Below are 25741 nucleotides of genomic sequence, written 5' to 3' on the forward strand. Positions count from 1 at the left end.
GTGAACAAAGCCGTTATCAGAAAGACAGTCATATGACTTCTAGCAATTGGATAAGATCTTTGTTTCTGGTAAGATATTCTGTTCAATTACATCCAGCAAAGTTTCTTTTCTTCTATCCTCAACCACATAAAAAAACACCTTCCGCTCCCTCATTCTATACCACCTAATACCCAGTTTACTACCAGCAGCCATTTTATGGTGTAAAGGACAAAATGAGAAAAGTAATTCCTAACCAACATCCAGCGCAGAAATAAGCCCTTAGAAATGTTCTTCCAACAATCAAAATCACCGCCGTGATGCATTACAACCAATCACGTCATTATAGGTTCTAACCAATCACATCATGATAGGGTTTCCAAAACATTCACTGTAAATACTCAAATTACCATAAATAAAATAACAACTTGGCGATAAATGAAATAGCAACTTGGGGGTACCTAAAATATAGACTATCCCAGTTTTTGTCAATAAAACTGAGAAGTAATGTCATTGTGGTAAAGTTTCTTGTGTTTTGTTTGAAAAGTTTCTTGTTATGGTTTTCTACCTCCCTCCTTATATTTTCGTACATAATTTTAGAGGAAAGGAACCCAAAAGCAAAAAACAGCCAAGTTCTTGAAAACCATTTGCAATATATTTTACTTAAGCTGAATAAATGAAAGGACGTGGGATCAGTATCTGCCTGCTCAGCAGCCTGTAGTGAACTAGGGTCTGCTTTTGTGTGTTTTCCATTTGGCTAGGGGCTTTCAACACCTGGGGACAACTGAAGATTTTGTATCTTCTCCTGTTTGCCGAAATGCAGCGGGAAAGGGCAATAAAATGCCCCCTGGATGCTGGACTTGGAGGCAAATGCCTCCCTTTGCCTTATTCTCCCAGCTATACTAATAGGGTTTATTACAGTTACTAAAAAGAGCCTTGTTTCATCCCTTTTAGGAATTGGTCAGTTAAGATTTGAGAGAGTGAATAGGTGTATTTGTCTTGATTTTGAGATTATCTGCAATAATGATAGCAGTAGTAATACAAAGAGGAATCTTATCAGTTAATCGATAGCTCTACGGTCTCTAAACAATTCTAAAATATATATGCCTCACCAAAATATTGTCAAACCATCTGTTAGCAAATATCTCATGCTATCAAGAATTTTATGTATTAAAAAGAAATGTACATTTAATAGAATTGCATTAATCTCTTACTTTAAGAAAGAAGGGATTCAGAAATTTTCTGTTAATAGTGAGTTATCTGAACTATTTAAGAGCTGTTGATGCAGGTTTGACTATATGAAAAAAAATAATTGTTATGTTTGTAAACTGGCACTGGGGGAAAAAAAAAAAAAAAAAAAAAAAAGAGTAGATGAGTATTTTGTAAAGATAAGAAGATGGAGGGCAGGGATGCTCTCTATGCAAAGTATTTATCTTTTATCTGCCTTTGGCATTCTAATAATGGTTTTTGCAAATGAAAAATTTGTACAAAATGATATTAAATAAATATTTGATGTTCATTTGTTATTCAGATACCTAATATCCAAATTAATTTTTTAGGAGAGTCATAAACTGACTGTGTATTAATAATTTCACCAGTCACAGACCTGTACCCATAGTTTTAGCACAAAGTGCTACCACACACACATGCAATGCACATTTAATTTTTTTTATTTATTTTTTACTGTCGGATAATGTAAAATTCTATTTACTAAATTTGTAAGACTAACTTGAGTGTATAATTATTTATCCTAACTTGAATTTTTCTTTTTGTCTATTTCTTTTTTCAATTTCAGTTATGTAATTTGAAGAATTTAATAGCCATAAATAGTAAATACAATGCTAAATGCCACTTACCGTGTATCAAGAACAGAAATGTATAGGTGTATTTTATTTAAGCATCCCACAGCCATCAGCAGGTAGTTAACGCTTGTTCATTGGTAGAGGACATGCACATTTTTCATTAATGTTTACGTTATAATTACACTGTGTTGTAGTTTGTTCATTTCTGTGTATTAATTGTTATATTGTTCTACAATAAGAAAATCTGGTTTCGTTTTATAATGAGTATTAACGAGTTTCTTGAATATATAATTGAAATATTTTGATTACAAAACTTAGTTTTATGAAATACTTTCAAATTACTAGAACTGTCAAATTTATATTGTGAAATTTCAAGAACTGTGCAGGTTTTCAACTGTTTTATGAAAAAATTCAGACCCCAAATGTCGAACATATTTATACTATTTGGAGAAAAAGTTTCAAGAACTTTAAAAATTTATATTTTAGTGACTTTCAAATTGGACTGTATATTTAATTTAGTGATTATATAATGTTTTGTTCTAATATTCGCAAATTACATTTTTATGTGTTGTTTTATAAATTCAGATATGAAAAAGTTTATGAATAAATATTATGAGTGTAGTGAAACCCAGGGCTATGTCTTTGAAGCAACTCTCAAATATATTGTATATATTGTACAAAATTTCTGTTCCTCTGCTAAAGCTTTTTCTGAAAAGGCTTTTCTATTGTCAACCCTTTTTCTCCTTTAAGTGGGGAGATGTAAGATATAAAATGCAAAAGACAATTACTAACAAAAATTACTATCTTAATTTGGCAATAGCACTTATAATTCCTGATATTATTTGTCTTTGCCCCCTTCAAAGAATGTGTACTGTGCCACTTGCATCGTTATTTCACCTGCAGTAATCCATAATGCTGTTACTTCTCATCTAGTCAACGTTTAAAACTGAAACAAAAAATTTCGGTTTTTTTAAAATACCTGAGCTTCTCAATACGCAATCTCTTTCCTGCTCTTCTTACTTGGCTACTCATATGTCACTGCAGTCCATTCTTCCATTGTTCAACTGTTGTAACTGTTGTCCATTGTTCAAAAATGCCATGGAATTGGGGGGCTTGTTGCACTCATAGTGATGCTAGGAAAAGAAAATATGCCATAAGAAATTATTCTTCCAAAAAATAAAATTATTTTACTATTATCCAGCTATGGAAAAATATATTTCAGGGACCCCTTTGGCCAACATTTGGTACCATTTTAAAATTAAAATAAAACAAATAAATAACATTAAAAAAATGGAAACATGCTTTATATAATCTGCACAGTACAGAAAGGAAATATTGACTTATTTAGAAATTTGTATCTTCAGTGTGTAGCACACAAAATTCCTTAAAAATATTCGAAAACTGTTTAAAGTTATCTAAACTAGAATATGTATATTGCTGGCACCACATAAATTCGCAAAAGTAAGAATTAAAAATATCCTCTATAATGCCGGACTAGCATTTCTTTCGAAAATCCCTTTTTATTACACCCCACATTCCTTTGATAGTGCTGATATGAGGTCTGGTTTCTGAATCCTTAAATGTCACTGTGTAATTTACTAAGAGGTGAATAAAGCCATTATCAGAAGAACAATGGTACGACTTCCAGTAATTGGATATGATCATTATTCTAGGTAATATATTCCACTCGATTACGATTAAACCTTCATTTACACAACAGTCAATCAATGTTTTCTTTTCCATTCATTACAAATTGTACAGAAACTTCAGGTTGTTCTTATCACGTGCAGCCATTTTATAATGTAAAGCACAAAATAAGAAACAGAAATCCAATACAGAAATAAGCCCTGAGTAATATTTTCCCAGCAATAAAATTCAGCACATTTGCACATTGCTACCGATCACGTCATAATAGCATTTTCAAAACATACATCATAAAATACTCAGGTTACCATAACTGAAACAACTTGGCAATAAATGAAACAGCTGAATTTGGATGCTCTAAAGATTATCACCAAAAATCAAGGCTGGTGCTAAAGCTGGCAGAATTACAGTGGCCATACTGATGAACATAATTTTTAGAATTTGGGCAGACACTGGGCAGTAAAATGTCTTGCACCTATTCTGCCAAAAATGTCATATTTCCGTTGTTGTACTGGTTGGCAAAAAGTTTGTAAATATCTTTCTCATGTTTAGTATTTCTTACTGAAAATTTTCTAGGTGTCAAACCAATATATTGAGTTTTCATATATGTATTTTTATAGTGGATGAGTATTACATACATGATGTATCTGTTGTGCTAGTCTCCAATTTATATTCCTTCTGTAAATATGGTGTGTGGCTAGGGTTATGGCAAATGTGTAGTCAAAACTTTTGAAATGGAACTCATGCGAGAGGTAGTAAGATAAGAAAGAAATCGGACAGATGTAAATTCAGTATAATTTTTCCCCTACAGTTTTATTTCATTTTAATTGCCATATATGTCTTTCTTTTCTAAAGTTTAAATATTGTAATATTTATGCAACATATGAGACATATGCAAAGTTCTGATGTAAAAATTTTTTTAGTTGAAATATAATTTTGAAAAAATGGAGAAAATCTATTGTAATCTGTGAAAATTATATAACTTTTAAAAGTTTAAGCATGTTGTAGAATTTTTTGGTATTCTTTAATTAAAATTTTCAAAGTTTGATTCATTTTTTATTTACTTTTAAAATTCTGAATTAGGGGTTATTTTAATGTATTTTTTATTGTGACTTCAGTTAATCAGTATTTTAACACATGTTCAGCTTTAAGATATATATTTTCATGACTAATATTTTCATTTCTTTATTGAATTATATTTATTGAATTATATTCTTTAATAAATTTCATTTCTTTATTTCTTTATTGAATTTATATTTGAATATTTTTTTTACAAAGTTTTGCTTTATTTGCAGTACGTTTTTACTGATGTTATTCACAACTATATCTTTACAACTCAAAGCTTTGGAAAATCATTTTCAAAGCATTCAACACCTTTTACTCCAGATCTAATATCTATGCATCCAACGAATTCTCAAATCTTTTTGGGAATGGAAAAAAATGATCCATTAAGAAAGGTAATTTATAGTTTTTGTTCCCTCCTTTTCTGCTTAAATATTTTATATTTTATAAAAAATTTGTAGAATCTGAATAAAATTTTATGAAAATATTGCATATTTTAAGACTGAAAACTCCCTCTTAAGTAGTCTGAATCATGTATTATGACTTCTATTCATGTTTGCTAATAAAATTGATGATTATATTTAATAAAAAATTATTAATTATATAGGTATGTTTATTATTCCTAATACAATATTTAGCAAAAAGGAAAAAATTGTTCTGTACAAATGTTTAGAAGAGAAAGGTAATAATTGTGGCATATGAGCTACAAAATGACATTTAAAAATAAATTTTTGCAAGTAAAATTTTTTTGTTATCTTTAAATAATATGGTACTTAAGTATTATTCCATTTGACCAGCCAAGTAGTGGGATTTAATGCCAGTTATGGATGACCATCTTCTTTGAGTTCTATGGTAACGATTGGCAACTGTTGCCAAAATTTCTGCTTATTGTCAATGGAATAATATGTAAGTATCTTAAATTACTGACACAAACCTAAATTCATTCAGCGTCATCTGAAATTGAATGCTTATCTATTTACTTTTTATCTGCACTGCTGTTGCATGGAACATATGGATCTCTTTTAGTATAGGAATTATAGGAAGCTTTACTTTTATTATCAACCTTCTGAAAATTTTCATGATCTTCATCCAAAATATTGAAAGGCCTCATTTTTTTTTAAGTGATTTTGAAATAGTCTTGTGTTTTCTACTTCTGCAGATTGATTATCAATTAGAAATAAAATAAATTGAGGACCAGTTTATATGTTTGATATACCTAAAACTACTGATTGTTTTGATAAAATTAGATTTAAAAAAGAAAGAAAGAAGTGAAAATAAATCTGATCATTCTGTAAATGTGTAGCAATTATTGTTCTTCTATGTATGATCTGTTTCCTATTCAATATGTTTTCACTTAAAAAAAAAAAAAAAAAAAAATCAGAAAATTGCACAAAGTCATCATGCACTGCCTTGGTGTTACACTCATTAAATATTGCACAGCTAATCATGATACAATATAAACAGGCTACCTTATACTATGGCACTTTGGTTCACATTTGATGACTGGCTCTACATTTATTAATGTAGAGAAAAGTAAAAAACATTTTGATTTTGTAAAACCTAGAATTATCTTTTATGCTAAAGAATGCCATAAATACTTTTTTACTTAAACATGTGAAATATTGTAATTTTTATAAGCAGCTTTAATTTGTTTGAGAGAACTTTTAATTTGAGTTCCTCGTTAGTATAATTAAAAAAATTTACTACTATGTGATATTGCTGTATTTAAAATAAATTGCTACAACTTTCTTACATTTAAAGCATAGCGTTTCTGAAATTCAGCCAACACTGCTTACATAGATTATAATGTAAAATTATTGATATTTTTCTGTTACCAAACCACCTCAGAAAAGTGCTAAAATTCTGTTTGGTGACTTTTCCCGAATTCCTTTATTGATAACCACATTTTGTAATGTTATGCAGTTTGACACTAAACTGGTGAACTTTCTGAACTGGTGTTGCTAAGAGGAAACTGCCAAATTCTTCATTTGTTCAGTATGTCAGATCTGTTACAAAGTATCGTATTTGATGGCATATAAAACACACCCTTATTTAGAAGGCCACACACATGTAGATGTAGAAAAAGTTATGTGTGTCTAGACCTTTATCCAGGCTAAAAATAACATTCAGTATTGAAAGTTAACCTGTGTCCTTCACGTATAAGATGCAGGTATCTTTTTTGAGACCAAATTTAGAAAAAAAAAGTGCATCTTATAGGCCGTCAAATACGGTAATTGTCACTTGTTCAAAAATCTCAACATCTTTTAACCGGGGAAAATTTCTATTAATTCTTCATATATACATTACCTAAATATTAGTTGATCTTAAAATTCAAGATGCTTTCTCTGTCTACATTTACTTTTAGGAGTTACAAGTATCAGGTTTTTTTCTGTGACAAGGTACCCTTAATGACATTCAGAATTTTTTTCCTAGCCTGAGGCATCAAGGGCAAGAATGATTTTCAAAATAGTTCTTTCTTAGCAATATCATGAAGGAACAACAGATCAATAAAATTCAAGATGCAAGAAATAGTAATTAAGCATGAAATAAGTATAAATTAAAACTTAAAAATTTAGTTTGTTTCTTGATTTGCAGTCCATGGTTTGTAAATAATTTTAATATACTTATATATATATAGAAAGAGATAGAGAGGGAGAGAAGACTTTTGATGGTGGTGTTATACTTTTTATGGCACCATGTGAATTCGACAAAATAAGAGTCACATGATTTGAAACTTGTCAGTGTTATTGATGTATGCTGCACAAATTTCCTGTTGTTTTTGTAAACTGAGTATTCACACTTTGAAGTAATTATTTCTTGATCCTTATACCATACAATGACACTTTTCATAACTTATTAAATAGCTGCAGAATTTCAAAAATGTTTGCATTTGTTTCATCTAGTGGCAGATAAAACAGATGATTTAACTCACAAGAAATGCACTCTTCCTTTACAAGGGCAAAGACCCATTGGTAAAAAACATCAGATTCACTTTAAAGCCCATGCTGAATTTCCAAATGCTAATGCTAGTTAACATTATGAAGAAAATAGAATGTGGTAAATTTTTTAATTCAGCAGTTAAAAAAAAAGAAAAAAAAAAGCTGATTAATTCACATTGCGACATAATATCAGGGATAAATAAAAACCACATTTGGCAAGGAAATTTAACAGTTATCCTCTTCATGTTACATAATTTGTTGAAATATTTTTTATTTAAAGATTATTTCTGTACTGTGCATGTTTATTTATAGGTTTAATGTAGCAAAATTTCTGTAGGCAGAAACATTTGAAATTTTCCCCAATTGAAAATGATTACATTAGGTGATAAAATTAATATTTTAAAATATATGCTCAAAACGTTTTTTCTGTGTAAAGAGAAATAGATGAACTTTGCTGAGGTAGTTCAGTTATTCCATAAAGCTCTTTTGCATGTATTTTTGTTTTTAATTATGTGAAATTTGTATCTTGGCTTTGTAAGTTTTATGTAGTTGGCATATATTTTCATTCTAATTTCTTCAAATTTTGTTTAACACTCAGGTCTTTACACTGTTGTTGTTAATCCTCATGCTCAACCACTATTGTATTTTATATTCAACTCCTTATCCCTTGAAAATATAATAAGGTCTTAAAGTGATAAGATCTTATCATAATGATCTTTGTTCTTTTAATGGTACTAACATATGTCATAACTATCACTGAAGAGCTAGCTTCCTTATTCACAATCAGTTTGTAGTCTGCCCATTTAGAGAAAAGGCCTGAGTAGGATTGCCACTTTGGTACAAGAAAGGTAATAAGTTTAATTCTTTGAAGGCTGAAATGGCTGAGATGGCTTGTTATTCAAATGACCACAACCGGCTGAGATGGCCCTTCATTCAAATGGCCACAACTGCCCGAAAAGACCGAGATTGTCATGTTGTTTTCTTCCCTCCCTCTAAGATATGCGAAAGCAGATGCATTGTATCATTTTAGTGCAAACAGCTTGCTAATGGAAGCTTCTTTGTTTGGAAGTAAAAAGGATAGAAAGGGATGTCAATTGAAATCTTTATATCTATTTGTGTGTTAATGGATGGAGAGGTGGAAACTGCTGTGTCTCTCAAAAAGAATTTCAGGCATCTCATTATTTTAAGCATACAAGTTAGCAAAGGCTTCGGTTTTCTAAGGGTTAAAGTTGTAGGATTAGGGATTGTATGGCAGAAGATCATGGCATAAGAAAATATTTTTTGCTGTATAATATTCTTTTTGCAATCAGTTTGGTCCAAAAAATGTTATTTTTTTTTTGTATTAAAGTTTCATTTAAAGTTTGCCTTCTGCAGAGCTTAATTTCAGTTTAAATGCCCTCAACTATTAAATTTAAGCATTTAGACCAATTTATGAGAAAATTTATGAAACTTTTATTACTTAATATTAACATGTTTTTCATATAACCATATGCCTATGTAAATATATATAATATAAACATAGAGCATCTAAAGTTAATATTAAATTGGAATCAAAGCAAGGCTATTCCTCAACAATATTAATAATTGCAACTGTGTAACATAATATCTAAACAAATCAAATATAAAATAAGAATTCATAGCAGAACAAACTCGAAAAATAAAAATGCCAAAGGGAAAATTATAAAAATATATAAATTAATCTCTTTTTACTGAAACTCCAATTCAGAACTCATAAGGGGGAAATGAATTAAAGCTTCATAAAAGTCGATTAATATGTTTCGTTCTCCTGGTTCATTTGAGATAAAAACCGAAAAAAGATTTAATTTTTCATTTAAAATTAATATAAAACCGAAAAATCGAATTTCCAATGTACCAGAATTTATGTCCACGTTTTTGAAACACTTGCTTTGATTCTAATTTAATATTAACTTTTACTCCTGCAGCTGTAGTGCAGGACAGGTTTAAAAAAATTTGTTTTTAATTTTTAGCCATTTTTTGTTTCTTTTTATATATAATATATATATTATATCATATTTATGTATGTATAATTTTATTATTGTTTATTAACATTAATATAGCATAACATTTCTTCCCCAGAACTGTCTCTATACCTTATGTTTGAGAAGAACTATCTGTACATATTTTGTACAAAAATATTATCTCTTGGAATCCGGGGGGGGGATTACAATAGTGATCATGCTTCAATGGACTGCTTTTGCCATTTCTTGACAAAATTGTGAACTAATAAGAAACCAAATATAGCCTATACATTAACAGAGAACATAAGCTCTTCTATCCTGCATGATGTGCGAGCAAATCAAGTGAGTCCTGGAAGTGATACATGTACAGCGTGCAGGCGAATCAGATAAGTGGCTAAAAGTAGTTTCAGAAGTATAGGAGTCCTAAAGTCTGTGCTAGAAATCAAGCAAGATATAAGTTGCTAAATTTTTTTAACTTAAAACTTGTTAGTAATCTTAACATGGTTTAAATAAAGTGCAGTAATAATAAGGAAGTACCCATAACTGCAATAAATATTGCATATTTACAATCAAAAAGTCACACTTTTATAACAATATAATAACATAGAAATATGTAGAAAGTATGTAGGAACAATCTGTAGAAATGGGACAATATGTAGAAAGTAAAGTAATATACAATATGATTACTTTACTTTCTACGTATTGTCCCATTGTAGAAATGGGACTATTTTTCTTTACTTTCTACTACAATATGATTACTTTACTTTCTACATATTACCCCAATAAGGGACAATATGTGGAAAGTAAAGAAAAATATTGGCTTATCAATCTTATGAACCTAAATAATTTTAATTCAGCAGAATTTAAAAAACTCAAAATGTATTAACTAAAAGATTTACTATATATTAAAAATAAGCAAAATATTCTATATTTTTAATTTTTTTTCTTTCCTCCCATACTTCTGTAGTTATGGCTGTCCGAGGATTTTGGTGTTTCTTGGAAAGAAATTCAACTGCAAGTTAAGACATTTTACTGGTTAGTTTATCTTAATTACTGTACTATGTATCCTTCATTTTATGCATGATGTAATTCTGAAGTTTTATGTAGTTACAGGTTTTAAATTATGAAGTCAAAGGAGTGTATTTTAACATGGCTGAAAGTAGTAACTTTCAAACCCTGAGAATGCATCAGGAATGGCATCTTCCAGTAATTATTATTAATCAGAACATGTTATTTCTGATTTTTATTCTCAGACAGTAAGTGCTGTTGTGGTTTAATAAAAGCAAAAATTTCAGCCACTGACCTAATTTGATTCTATTCTAAATATAAAAGATGGTTACTTAGTTTTATTAAAATAAACTTTATGGTTACTGTTGTTTTGGGGTATATAATAATTCTGATAATAAATACTCGTATGTGATACAATGAAGAATGACTTATGTAGTTAAATTTTAGAAAAAACATGCTACTCTTTCTAAAATATGTATAGTAATAACATTCTCTCCCAAAATACTTTTTATATCAATTATGGGTTATTAATATGAAAATGTACTTAAAGCTATTCTGAGTAAATAAATTTATCTTGATTATCATAAGTTAATGGGTGTATTGTATCTTTAAACATAGCTTTAACCTCAGATTTCTTTGTTTCCTGATTCTTGTGCATTTCCTGTTTCAAGAGCTCTTATGTTAGTTGTTTTTATGCTGGTTTTGATAATATAACTGCTTTGAATCACAAGCTTTGCTTTTCATTTTAATCATAAGAGAAAAGATGTAGAACCTGAACGTTTTCAGAGCAGAAAGTGTGAAAAAAAACAGCTGTAACGTTGCCAGGATTCGTATCTCAGGTCATTCAAGTCTTAGGCAGACAACTTTTTTAACTAATTTATTAATAACCAAATTACATAATATTTAGCATCAGATTTAAGATTTCCCCATGAAAATTAAACTTCCATTGAATAGCAGTCAGCCAGTCCATGCAGTTAACTTTTGAGTGCACCATAAAATATCTTTAAATTTGACTTACTTCATGATGTTCCTAATTGTAATAGTGATGTTCGTGATTGTAAGTCTGAAATCCGGATGTCCATTATCCGGAATGATCTAAGATCTGGACCTCAAAGCCACAAACATTTTTTTATTAATGCTTTACACATGCACATTGGATTTTTCCTTCCATAATAAAACATGGGGAGATTTTCACTTAAAAATTCTGAATCTTAATTTCATTTAGGCACTAAATAAAGTATTTCATTATGGAAAAACAATCATGTAAGCATAAATTGGTGAGATTAATAATTTGGCTCCGTAGCTGAGTATCTACCAGGCATACATCTCAAACCGAAACATTCACCTATTTTATATCCCTGACGCTGACCTGGCGAGTCATTATTTATTATATTTTGCTTTCATCACCACATGTTTATCAATACATAACAGCTTCAGTAATAACTCATGCTTGTGATGTCTAAACTTTTTTTATATTAGAAATTGAATAACAAGAGTATGGCAACCTTTTCTCTAACATTACACTCGGCGATGATTATAGATTTTTAAATGTTCTAAGAAATGTTGACGAGGAAAAATTCAACAAAAATTTCTTTTCATATGCTAAAAATAGATTTTGTTAATGAAACTCATAGGCCCAAAGATTACATTTAGTGCTATTTTAATTAAGAATAACTGTTATTCACCATAAACCCAGAAGTGGCGGCAGAATACAGAGGCTGTTAACACATTTTTTAGACGATATATACTGTATTCACAAAACTAAATTACATAAAATTCTTGCGTTTTAAATGTTCTATTTGACATCCCTTATTCTGAACTATCTTTTGACACCGCAATTTCCAGGATAATAATGCCTTTTGAAGTGGCAGAAGAGGTATTCTATCCCATTCCTCCCGAACAGCTTTCCAGAGTCCTGTTAGGGTTTGGGGACAACGTTTGGATAATGCAGTTTTTAAAAGTCCAAAAGCATAAAAATCCATGGGTGAAACATCGGGAGATTTAGTAGGTATATCTGTGAAGGGTATGACCTTGATACCAGTTTTTTGTTCTATTTCTTTTAGGAAATTTACAGTGGATTTTGATGTGTGACTGCTAGCTTTGTCCTGATGGAGTCTCACAGATTAATGGCACTGTGGGTAAAGCGATGGTATTTCATTCAGAAAAATTGGTGATAAAATATGTTCCTGATAGTATTTGGAGTTAATCTTGACATTTTTTTGCACTCTCTGTATTTTTAACTTGCCATTATAAGAAAAACCAGCAATAATCATGATTCCTTTAGAAAAACTTTTTTTCGATTCTTTGAAAAATGTACTTAATTTTTTTCTCCCCTTTTATGATAATAAATGGCTCTTTTTTTGTTACAATCATTTAAATACACCCATGCTTCATCTATTGTGACAATTGTTTTCCATTTTTCTTTGGACAAGTGTTTCTCATATAGAATTCTGCAGCGTGTCCTGCGTCGAGTGTTATGCTTTGGAAGAAGGCGATGTACATTGCGTTTTTTTGCTTTCTTAAGATTTAAATCAACGTTTGTCATTTTGTGTAAAGTCGACACCGAGCATTTTAATGATTTTGCAACTGTCCTGTGACTAGGGGGATTTTCTTTTAACATTAAACAACGTACCTTTGCAATAGTCGAAGATGTTCGTTTTTTCCTTGGATACTTGTTTGGAATTTTTGTCCCACTTGAGGCTCCAATTTGACATAAAAAGGAAGTATTGTAATCGCAAAAAGTTTCAGGCAGCATATTTCAACGAAAATATCCATTTTGACCGCTATCGAATACAATTTAACGATGTTTTTGCATCATATCTGTACGTAAGGACAGAATAAAATACTCTTTTCCTTAAAAAAAAATATAAAACTGCTTTAAAATTAATTCTGAAGAGAATTTTTCGTGGCGTCTGTACGAACATATGTATGTACGTGCGCACATACGTATCTCACATAACTCAAAAACGAGTAGCCTCAGAACGTTGAAATTTTGTATATAGGACTGCTATAACATGTAGATGTGCACCTCGTATTTTGATTGCAATCGGTCGCACCAAACGTATATAAATATTTTTATATATATACCCACTCTGTTACCCGGCTCAGTGATCTCAGTTTCTTTACTCTTATATGTTTGTAAATTGTACATTTTTTGCTTTAAAAATGATTGTGTTATGTTGTTTTTATCTTCCGGTTAAGGTTTTTTATGCCTTTAGTAAATCTGTACGCAATATTTTTAGAATTATCAACAATTTTAAAGTTGTCCTAAGTGCCGCTGAGCGGCGGCCATTGATGTTTACATTTGAAACAGGAGACTATTGGATTTGTTGCCAATCTAAAGAAACTTAGTTTCACAACAACAAAGATAACGCATTCATTTATTATTGCCAATTAAATCATGCTTAATTCTTTCTGGAATTTTTTCGAGGAAATAAGTGTTTAAGATTTACTTCGTAATTTTTAATATTGATATTTTGAGTTTTTATGTATTTTTGCCTTCTCGCGAAGTGAGAACTGAATTAATTAAATGAGAAATACTCAATCATCTGTGAAAAACTGTTTCTTTTTTGTTTTGTTTTCTTAATTTCTTTTATACATCATTCTATCTTTATTATAGTATTTGAATAGAACATGTGGCAACGATTAGATAATTCTATTCTTGAAATGATATAAATTTTGTGCATTATGAGTTATAATATGAACGACATATATAAGTTAACTGTTATATAATTATTAATACTGCTAAGTGAATCTAGCGCCAGAGTGTCGCTATGGTAAACAAATACTAGAGTGAATTTTAAAGAATGCATTTATTTTATTGTGGTTTATGTGCTGTCGGTGAAGTAGATTTAATTCAATCCAATAAGTTTAAATGAAATGAAAAAAAAAAAAAATGTGTATAATTAATATTCCATACAAGGAAGTCATGTGGTGTACACGTCAGATTTTTTCCTTTTTTGTTGATGATATTACCTATCAACACTTTAGATATCACAAAACCATGACTATCACATCAATTTTGGATAACGGAGTATGCATATTTCTCTTCGGGAAGAGTGTAAATGTAGCTTTCGAACCACTGCTTTGTTAAATTCGCCATTTTGAATAAAAACAAAACTTTCAAGCCACAGACGATAATTTTGACTTTTAAAAACATAGTACAATTGAAATTACTTCTTTTGCAGCAAACCATTTTTTATTACCACCTACCAAAATCATCTAAAATATATGCGAACAGCCTCTGTATTTCGGCACCGGGCAGCAGAATTATGGGAAGACGAAATTTTTGAATTTAGGATAAGCACCGAGCGGCAAAATTAAGGGATGAGAAGTTTTTATTATTTAGGTAAAGCACTGGGATCCAAAGTTTAGGCATATTGAAAATTTAGAACTTAGGAAAGCGCTTTGTAGCAGAATTTAGGACCTGTTATAGAGACTGCACCAGGTGGTATCGAGCTGGCCCTAGATAAAGCCTTGAGTATATGTGAGAGTTTATTTATTCAGGACTCGGATTAGTTTGAAGCATGTGCAAGAAATAAACATAGGTAAAGTAAATAACTAATACAATTCAGGCTTAATTCAGTACGCAATAGGAGCAAGACATAATTTAGCAAAACAACTTGGCTTTCGTCGCCAATCTTGTGATACACAGCCAGTAATATATAACAGATGCTATTAAGCTAGGCTAAAATTATCTTTACTGACTCTAAGGCATCTCAATTAATGTAGCAGACTGCGCTGCTCCCCGATCTTCTAATTTGATCCAGCATATTATTTTTTGCAGACTGTTATTATTATGGCAATTTTATAAAAACTAAGCTTGAACTTTCGATTATGTCGAAAAGAGTTTCTAATTATGGAGTTGCCAAAGGGTCTACAAAGCGAAACCAAATAAAAAGTGGAATTGCTGCAAAAAAATGGATAAAGGCATATCTATCTCAAAATTATGCGAGGTAAGTCCACTGTATATGACTCAAGAAAAAAGAAGAAAAAGGAACTTTTTGAATTTTTTGTGGAAGCATCTTAATCAACTTACATTGAAAAAAATGTTTAATAAAGTAAACAAATAAATATTAAGCTTTTTTTTTTTGTTGTAAATTGGATACCCTTTAGATCACATTTGTTCTTTATTTCATAAATTACGATTTCATATTTTTAATTGTATAATTTCTGCATGCCATCTTACCAGATTTAAATTGATGATCTATTATCCAGAAAAATCTCATCTGGATCGCCGAAGACCAGTCCGGATTTCGGACTTTGTACTGTATATACTTGTGTTCAATCAGCTGGCATCTATCCGATTATTTATTTTATTGATTACACCATTATTGCTGGGTTTAATTGCTAGCCAAAGCAACATAATAGGAATTTTTTACTGAGGTACTCAAAAGTGGTTATGAGCTTGTCTATTAACACATTGATCACCATAGAATTTTATATAAATTTGGTGAAAAAATGGCTGTTGGTTTTCAGGCTTTTTCTGTGATTCCTTTTACACACATTCTTCCGCATATCATCACCAAAAAAGTTCTTGACAATTTCTTTTAGTTTTGCTATAGTATTATTTGTTTTTAATTTTAATTAATGTTAATAATTTGTTTTTATTAAAATTATTTATGTAATATTTTCAATTATTCGCTGTTCTTTCTACACACTTTCTTCCATAAATGAGCATATATTATATTTCTTTCAAATAAATGCCAAATCGCAGTAATGTGCTGAAAGGCCACATTGGTCTCTTTATGTAATCAAATGCACAGAGTGTGACTGGCAGCACTGAGCGATAGATCAAAGATCAGTCTGTTTTGCCACTCAACCAATGACTCCAACAGCACTACTGACATGACCAGATGTTGGTCGCCAGTGACCCTCATGGCCACTGGTGTTTTAAGAAGTTTATGAACTTATGCAATTACATTAACCTTATTTCTGTGTCAGTCCTTACTACCTTCCCTTTAAGAGTAGAATCTATGTCTGAAATCATGTTAAACATAGTTATGCACTTAAAATCAGTATGGATTTGTGCAACGTTTAAACTCTGCCTGGAGCTTTCATTGAAAAATGAGATTTTTAATAAGTCTTGAATATTATGTTATTCAGATCATTCAGAAAGTATTCATTTAGAATATTGCATCTGATAATAGAAAACATTTGACTTGAAAGAGAAAACATTTATCTTTCCCGTCTCAAAACTATCAGATATCAAAATCTGCTTGAAGTTGGAGAAGATTATATGTTATTTGCTATCTACATTTTCTGTTATCAAAAATTTTAGAAGTTTATATCCTTGTTTTATGTTAGTTATGTATTTTCCTTTATAGGGGAGTAAACAGTGTTGATCCAGAAAATACCATTTTTGTGGAAAGAATTGAGCCACGGAATTACACAACATTATTATCATCCACCGACTTCTTTAAGAGCAGAAATCATACTAAAGTATTAATTACAAACATAAAAGATTTTGAAGTTAGAGATAAATATTTGTTTGTTACTCGTAAACAGGTATAATATTTTTTCTTTTAATTAAAAAGATAAAATGACTTAATTAAACCTTTAAATTCATTCCTATTTTTGTCTTTTATCCCTAAAGCATTTATTAGGTTCAAGGAATCCAGACGGAGTTCTTCAGCTGTGGGTTTCTTACAATAGAGGTAGCTTTAAAATGGCTGAATTTCCTAGTCATTTGGAAAGAAAGGTAAATTTCTTGTTTGGCTCTCTGTAAATTCTTGATATTTTAATACATTTTTATTAGGCAAAATTTTCAGGCGTATATTTCAAGTGTTTTAACCAGCTGAGTGGCATTTATATTTAGACTTGATGAAGAGTTCTACTTTATTATTAGTTAAATTTAAGAAACTTATATGATTATAAAATTAATTTCAAATGTAAAATCTATATACTTTTTAAAACCATTATGATGTTTACTTATGAATATTTTGTGGGGAAATATTCTTGTGAAGTTTTTTCCAATAAAATTCAGTATGTGAATAAATAATCGTTAAAGCCTTGGCTATAGTAAAAAGAAGGTTTCTGTAGACTTTAGAAACACCAAGTGTACCATATTGTTTAAAAATATTGTATCTGAGTACACTGGATTTGAAAAAGAATGGTGGAGTTTGTGAGGATATTGCAAAACATGTTGAAAGTAGGATTTATGTTGACCAATTGAGACATATTAGCGTCCCCCCTCCAGATATACCCAACAGAGGTACATGTTATGAATGAGGAAATATGCAGTTAAACTATTGGGTACTGATATACAGGCAGTGCCATCAGTCAAAGAATGAGAAACCAGAGAACTGCAGTATGCCATCAGTCGCAATGTGTGCTCAGAAGTTAAGTTGGGCAATGCACATTGGCGAGTTTTAGGTGTGAGGTATATGCAAACAAAAGTTATATGTGTGTTATTGCTAATGGAACAGTATTAACATCATTCTGGTGCAAAGGCAATTTTAATTGTCACAGTGATCCTTTGCATAAGAACAATATCTGCGAATGGCACATTAAGCTCCAGAAGAATGATTGTTTGAAAAGAGGAAAATTATTTGGAAGGTGTAGAACATCTGACAGAATTATTAATTTATTTCAGAATCTATCATGAAATCAAAAAAAAAAAAAAAAAAAAAAAAAAAAAAAAAAAAAAATGTGACACCAAAATCATTAAATCAGTAACAAAATCAGTAACTAGAAATCAGCATTTAATGTAAATCAATAAAGAATATTTTTGGACCCTTTCTATCACTGAATTAAGTATAAAAAATATGGCATATTTAGATGTGTTGGCAATTTTTACTTCCTTGTACGAAGTAAAAAGGAAGTATTGTAATCGCAAAAAGTTTCAGACAGCATATTTCAACGAAAATATCCATTTTGACCGCTATCGAATGCAATTTAACGATGTTTTTGCGTCATATCTGTAGGTAAGGACAGAATAAAATACTCTTTTCCTTCAAAAAAATTATAAAACTGCTTTAAAATTAATTCTGAAGAGAATTTTTCGTGGCGTCTGTACGAACGTGCGTACATTCGTGCATATGTACGTATCTCGCATAACTCAAAAACGAGTAGCTTCAGAATGTTGAAATTTTGTATATAGGACTGCTATAATGTGTAGATGTGCACCTCGTATTTTGGTTGCAATCGGCAGCACCAAACGTATATAAATATATTTATATATATATCCACTCTGTTACCCGGCTCAGTGATCTTAGTTTCTTTACTCTTATATGTTTGTAAATTGTACATTTTTTGCTTTAAAAATGATTGAATTATGTTGTTTTTATCTTCCGGTTAAGGATTTTATGCCTTTAGTAAATCTGTGTGCAATATTTTTAGAATTATCAGCAATTTTAAAGTTGTTTAATTGCCGCTAAGCCTGTCTTGAATGGCGGCCATTGATGTTTACATTTGAAACAGAAGACCAGTGGATTTGTTGCCAATCTAGAGAAACTTAGCTTCTCAGCAACAAAGATAACGCATTCACTTATTATTGCCAATTAAATTATGCTTAATTCTTTCTGGAAGTTTTTCGAGGAAATAAGTGTTTGAGATTTACTTCGTAATTTTTAATATAGATATTTTGAGTTTTTATGCATTTTTGCCTTCTCGCGAAGTGAGAACTGAATTAATTAAATGAGAAATACTCAATCGTCTGTGAAAAACTGTTTCTGTTTTGTTTTGTTTGCTTAATTTCTTTTATACATAGTTCTAGCTTTATTATAGTATTTGAATAGAACATGTGGGAACGATTAGATAATTCTTTAAATGATATACATTTTTTTCATTCTGAGTTATAATATGAATGAAATATAATACTGTTAAGTAAACCTAGCGCCAGAGTGTCGCTATGGTAAGCAAAGTGAATTTTAAAGAATGCATTTATTCTATTTTGGTTTCTGTGGCTTCATCTTAGAAATTTTAATATCTTTTGCAAAAAAATAGAAGCACCAAAAAGAACTTTTGCGATCGTGATGAAATTTGATACGCAAAAACATCTTGATCGAACGTGCAAATGATCAAAGGCAAGGCTCTACACGTTCTCATTGCAAAAGGAAGTGTTCCACAAATAAATGCAGTTGTAAAAGGAAGGGCCTTTTGTGCAATTGAAAGTGTCATAATAGTTTAAGTTGTTGAAATAAATAAGATTTGAATCACATAATTTAGTAAGTTTTTTAATTACTGTTATTTTATTTTCTCATTTAGAACGTACTGTATAATTAAGCAAGTTTTTAGCTTCTATTATTTTCCTTTCTCATTTTCAATGTACTGTGTTTTAAGTTCTTATTTTAAGTCTCAAGTGCGTTTTTTCGTGATTGAATTACGGAGAAGAAAATATAATATTCTTATATGTTGAATATTCGCCATTAGTACATGGTGAATATTGGCATTTACCGGTGTAAGTCAAAAATAAGAGTATTTGGAAAGTATTTCGGATATACACCAAGCAACTATGTGAATGTTGACATTCACCGGTGAAAGTCAACACTGTCCAGATTTCAGTGTTTCATAGTAACATACATAGGCACACAAACAATTTTCCATGATTTTATCGCTGTGCCATTACTGTACACAATTTTATTATGCTACATTTAGTTTGCTAAAATAATATCCATATTTCTGAGTAAGTTTAAACTTTTAATTTTTTAAATTGCAAAAATCAAATAGCATAATATAAAAAACTAAATTTTACACAAATAAGTAAATAAAAATAAATAAATATTTTAATTTCTTAATATTTTATTGCCTCCAGGAAACCCTAATGCTTCAGTGATTTTCTTGAGGCATCAAAAACAGCTTGTTTTCTGTAGCATTCTTATGGGTAAATGTGTCGCCTTTCACTTCATCAGTAGTCGGCCAGAGTAAAATAGGGAAGTGATTTTGTCCATGATACTGAATGTGTTTAGAGGCTAGGCATTTTGAAGGCATGAGATGAAAGAAAAGGCTAGCTTCATTAACACTGAAAACACTTTTAACTGATATCCATACACTTTTTGGACATATTGAAGAATCTTCAATAAATTCAGCTGAGATGTCTTTGAGTTCTCCATCTATCACATATGTTGTTTTTGTGACTTAATCTCACTTGTCTAACAGTAACTTCAGAACAAGCCTGCAAAATTCATCGTAGCAAGGAGTGCAAGTTTGCACCTATGGTTGGCGAGAGAACCATATAGGGGACAATACAACTTTGCTGAGTTCTATTCCCAATTTTGACAGAGCAGCTCCAAGGGTCTCCCACCGCTTTTTCTCTACCACAACCTCTCGAGAGAACTGTCGGCTCGCTTCATATTTAGAGTGCTCCCATGCCACACAGACACTACATTTACAAACATCCATGCCTCCTCCGGGATTCGAACCTGGGAAGTCATTGCTAGCCACCGTCCCAATCAATTGCGTAAATTAAATTTATACATTTCTTTAGTGAAAAATTAGTTTATCTTCTACGATGTTATTTCTTCTGTGTTTTAGTATAGGTCCATTTGCTGGAATATTTGACTCCACTGAGTGGAAATCTCAACAAAATATTATTTGAGCTTCCAGATATTTCACTATCTGTGCCAGTGCTGGAATCATTTTCTTGCTGTGATGTGTTCAAAACAGAGCCATCATCAGCCTTCTGATATTGCCAGTGTTGCCTCATCTGAGCACATCATCCATTCAGTGATATCTTATTCTTGCAAAGCCTCCTCATTTATTTTTTCTTTTGAATATAAAAAGCAATTCTCTTGCTTTAACCTTTGCTGCACTGACCCTAAAAATTTGCTGTCATCACTCTCAGTTTCAATAAATAGAGAAGATGGCCATACATTAAGCCAGGCATTTACTAATGTTGTTTGGGAAACAGAATTCCATGATTCACCTAACAAATAAATGCAGTCTTTGATGGTGATTTTTATATATATATATATATAATCACAAAGTGAAATAGAATGGTCACTTGAAAGAAATTTTTTCAGAAGCTCTGGTGTATAGTGGTATTTAATACTGTGTGCACATGGGTGGTTTAAGATTCAGTGGTAATCCAAGTTTGTCGAAAGTGTGGTGGTTCAGAAAAACATATCACATCTCATATCAATAAATCAAAATCAATAATCACCAATCAATAAAATATAAATTGATTTAATTAAATATAATAATATCTCAATCTCAGAAATCACACATCATCCATCGAGTAACTTCCATCGAATCTCAGCACACTCTCAATGGCGCTCTCAGTGCCCTCTAGTGGTAGGCGGTCTTACCATTCTCCCCGCTTAAACTCCCATGGAGTTTACATTTCAATTTCCAGATATTCAAATAAATTTAAAGTGACTAAAATTACACTAAACTAAATATTAAATTGGTAAACTATTAAATATAAAATAAAGTTTTTCAAGTTCATTCAGTCTTTAAATGGTAGAGGAATAATTTTGTTGATGGCTCGCCGAAGAACACCTGTAGAGGTTTTAACTTCAACTACTCTGACCAGACCATCAGCACCAGGATACACTTGTTGGATGCGACCCAATGGCCAATGCAAAGGCTTGAGGTTGGAGTCCTTCAGCAGTACTAGTTGACCAATCTGCGTGTTTGGCTGTGAACTGCTCCATTTGGCACAATTCTGTAGTTGATTTAGATACTCGGAATGTCACCTCTTCCAAATGTAGCTTGAATGAGTCTCTGAACTAGTTCTCACCTGGAATGAAAAGAAAGAGAATCCGAAGCAGTATGTGGTTCAGGAAAGGACAACATAGCATTTCCTGTTAAAAAATGTCCCAGAGTTAAAAGCTGTAAGTCATTCGGATCGGAAGAAAGTGACGATAATGGATGGGAATTCAGAACTGCTTCTATCTGAGTAACTAAAGTAGTTAACTCTTCAAAATTCATGATAGCTGATTTTGCTACCCTTAACAAAATCCGTTTCACTGATTTTATGTTTGCTTCCCACAGTCCGCCAAAGTGAGGAGAAAATTTCCATTGGATGCCTTCTTCTGCACTAAATCCTTGAATTGGGTTAGATTTGCAAATATCATTATATGCGTTCAGAATATTTCTCGCACCTTTGAAATTCGTGGCATTATCGCTCCAGATAACGGCTGGTTTGGATCTTCTGGCAATAAATCGTCGTAAACAGGCTAGAAAAGCTTCTGTTGTTAACTCAGAAATGATTTCTAAATGCACTGCTTTAGTGCAAAAACAGATAAATAATGCAATATAAAGTCACCTTTGACTTTTTCAAATGAGGTTTTGTGATTGTAGGTTCTGCGAAATCTAATCCAATCTTCTCGAAAGGTCTAGAAGGCACGACTCTGTCCCTAAGTAGATTACCCATCATCTGGCTTACCATTTGATTCTTCATTCTAAAGCAAGTGATGCACTTATTTATTACTCATCTAACTCGATATTAACCAGACGGTATCCAATAAGACTGTCTTATTAAAGATAATGTAGTCTGTACGCCAGAATGTAAGGATTTTCTATGATAATATTTAATAACTAAATTAGTGAAATGATGTGCCTTTGGCAAGAGTATCTGATGTTTCTGAAATTCAGAAAACTCATACTCCAGTCTTCCTCCTACTCTCAGTACCTCATTTTTGTCAAGAAATACGTTCAGAGATGATATTTTACTATTTTTTTGAATAGATTGTCCGCTTTTCAAGCACTTTATTTCCCTTTGAAATTCAATTGACTGTACGAGTTTTACTAAAACTTCAGTAGCATGTCTTAACTCAGAACATGAAGTCTGTTCTCAACTCTGGGTTTGCTTTACAGTTATTTATAAATCTCAAACATAAAGCAGTTATCCTAATTAATTTACTGAATGAATAGTATCTTGTGATCAAATTGTTTTCATTTTGGCCGTTTTCAACAGTTGCATTTACAACTACTGACTTCTTAAACTCTAACTTATCGACTTCTACTTTGGTTTCTTCCATTGATTATAAGGAGGATGGCCATGCTGTATTATTCATTGTCAACCAACAGGGTCCATGCCACCAGAGCTGGTTATTCTTGAGCGTGCTTAAGGATAAACCCCTAGAAATCAAATCGGCGGGATTATTCTTTCCTATACAATGATGCCATTCTTCTGGATTGCTGTGTTTTTGTATTTTTTTTTGTTCTATTCTTCACGAATACCTTATGTCTATTTGGATCACCTTTGATCCAGTAATAAGCTATGGAGGAATCCATCCAAAAATATCGAGTAACTGGAAAACTTAGTGCAGTTACAATTTTATTGCTCAATCTTGAAGACAAAAGTGCACCCATGAGTTCCAATCTAGGAATTAATTGAAAGGGTTTTTAACGGAGCTACCCTGCTCTTTCATGCTACAAACCTAGAAATGATATTTCCGCTCTTTAATTCTATGCGTAAGTATGCAACAGTACCATAAGCTTTCATAGATGCATCTCAAAAACAGTGTAATTGAATAGTCATTGCATGACTGGGCAAAGAATTTTGAAAATAATATCGGGAATAATTATTTCCTTTACATCTTGGATCTCATTGCACAATTTATTCCAAGCAATTTCTAACTGTTTGGGCAATTTTTCATCCCAATCTAATCCTAAACACCAAATTTCTTGCATCAAGTACTTAGCTCTAATAGTATATGGTCCTATAAAACCTACTGGATCGAAAAGTCGACCTACCATTTGTAGTAAGTGTCTTTTTGTGTTAGTTCTTTTTGAAAGAAATGTTTCCAGATTTCTGGTATCGAAATAAAACATGTCAGTTTGTTCATCCCAACCAATTCCCAATACTTTTGAAGCTATCAGTTTTGTATCTAGACTCTTCACCCTGATCTACATTGAAGTTTAAATTCTTTAATTCTTTACTTAGCTCAGGAGAATTGGTTCTCCACTTTTGAAGGTCCATGCTTGCCTCTTTTAAAATGTCTACACTCTCTTTACAAGTCTTTAGAGCCTGTTGAACAGTGATTTGCCCACAAATAAAATCGTTGACGTACAATGATTCATTAAGATGCTTAGAATTCAGAGGAAATATATCTATGTACCTTTTCAAGTGATGTTTGATTGTAGCTGCAAGGAGGAACAGGCTAGATCTCACCCCAAATAACACCCTTGTCATCCGAAAAATTTCCAATTTCTTGTTTTCATCATAAGTTCCTGGATCTTCTTCCCAGAAGAATCTGGTGTAGTTTTGTTCATTTTCATCTATTTCAATCTGGAGAAAAGCCATCTTAATATCTGCAACAAATGCTATCAGATTCCTTCTAAATCTAATCAAAAGAAGAGATAGGTTAGGCATAAAATTAAGTCCCGTGTATAAGCAGTTGTTCAAAGATAATTGACCTTTTGCATGCGCTGAAGCATCAAACACAATGCGTAATTTGCTTGTAGTCTTATCTGTACGAATTACAGCTCAATGAGGTAGATAAAATGTATTTTGGCATAAATTTACTTCATCAACTGGGACAGGTTCAATAATATTCTTCGAAAGATAATTCTTTAGAACAGTGTTATATTCACAAAATAAGGACAGGTCATTTTTAAAAGATGATTTCAATCTCAAAAATCTTTTTATTGCTATCTGCTTGTTAGTTTCTAATAATGTCTTCATATTTGGTTTCCAGGGCAGTTTCACTTTGTATCGCTTATTTTGATATGTAATTCCGGATTCAAATTCACTCATTATTTCTTTCTCAGTGGGTTCTATTTCAGCTACTTCTGCCTCGATACCCAAATTCTCTAAATCCCAAAATTCCTTGAGTTGATCGAAATATTGGATTCGTTTACCATAACACTCATTGCAAACGCTTCATTTAAGTTTGTGTTTCGGCCTTGCAAACACCACCCAAATATTGTTTCAACTGCAACGAGGATTTTGCTTAGGCGTGTAATTCGACCAGTGACAATATCATAATAGTAATCTGCACCTATTAGTATTGATATTTCTTTATCGTTAAATTCATAACAGTCCGCTAGTTGTACATTTTTTAAACGTCTAAATTGTTTCTCAATATTTTTATCGGGAGTTGGTAAATGTGTGCCGAAATATGGTCTGTCTCCAGTGCTTCAATTTCTATGCATAAATTTGGATCATCTCTATTCTTTAATTTAAGTTTAACTACAGTAAGTGATTTTGTTTCTGTTTCCTTAGCACCAAATGTGCAAATGGAAAGGCTTTCCTTTCTAACAACTGGAAAGTTAAATCTTCTTGAAAAAGCTGATAAAACAAAGGAGTGGTGTGAACCATTGTCCAGGAAAATTCTAATAATTTCCTGCTCTTTTCCATTATCAATTAAGGTTGAACATGTTTGTAACATAATATTCCTTTTTGCTGATACAATATTAGCTGATACAACATTATCGGTTTCTC

The 25741-nt window shown here is 31.3% G+C and overlaps 1 protein-coding gene across 1 annotated transcript in view; it reads left to right on the forward strand.

The window, feature by feature from the left end:
* LOC118195509 (sortilin-related receptor-like) overlaps positions 1–25741 on the forward strand; it is a 195337-nt gene that overhangs the window by 8914 nt on the left and 160682 nt on the right. Inside the window, exons 3-6 of the mRNA XM_085813545.1 lie at positions 4718–4879; positions 10370–10437; positions 16737–16917; positions 17006–17110. Of these exons, the coding sequence (XP_085669671.1) occupies positions 4718–4879; positions 10370–10437; positions 16737–16917; positions 17006–17110 (516 nt within the window). The remainder of the gene's footprint in view (positions 1–4717; positions 4880–10369; positions 10438–16736; positions 16918–17005; positions 17111–25741) is intronic.

The sequence above is a fragment of the Stegodyphus dumicola genome, chromosome 3 (genome assembly GCF_044657685.1).
Source record: "Stegodyphus dumicola isolate Sdum_Otavi_A_Nest chromosome 3, ASM4465768v1".
Lineage (NCBI taxonomy): Eukaryota > Metazoa > Arthropoda > Arachnida > Araneae > Eresidae > Stegodyphus > Stegodyphus dumicola.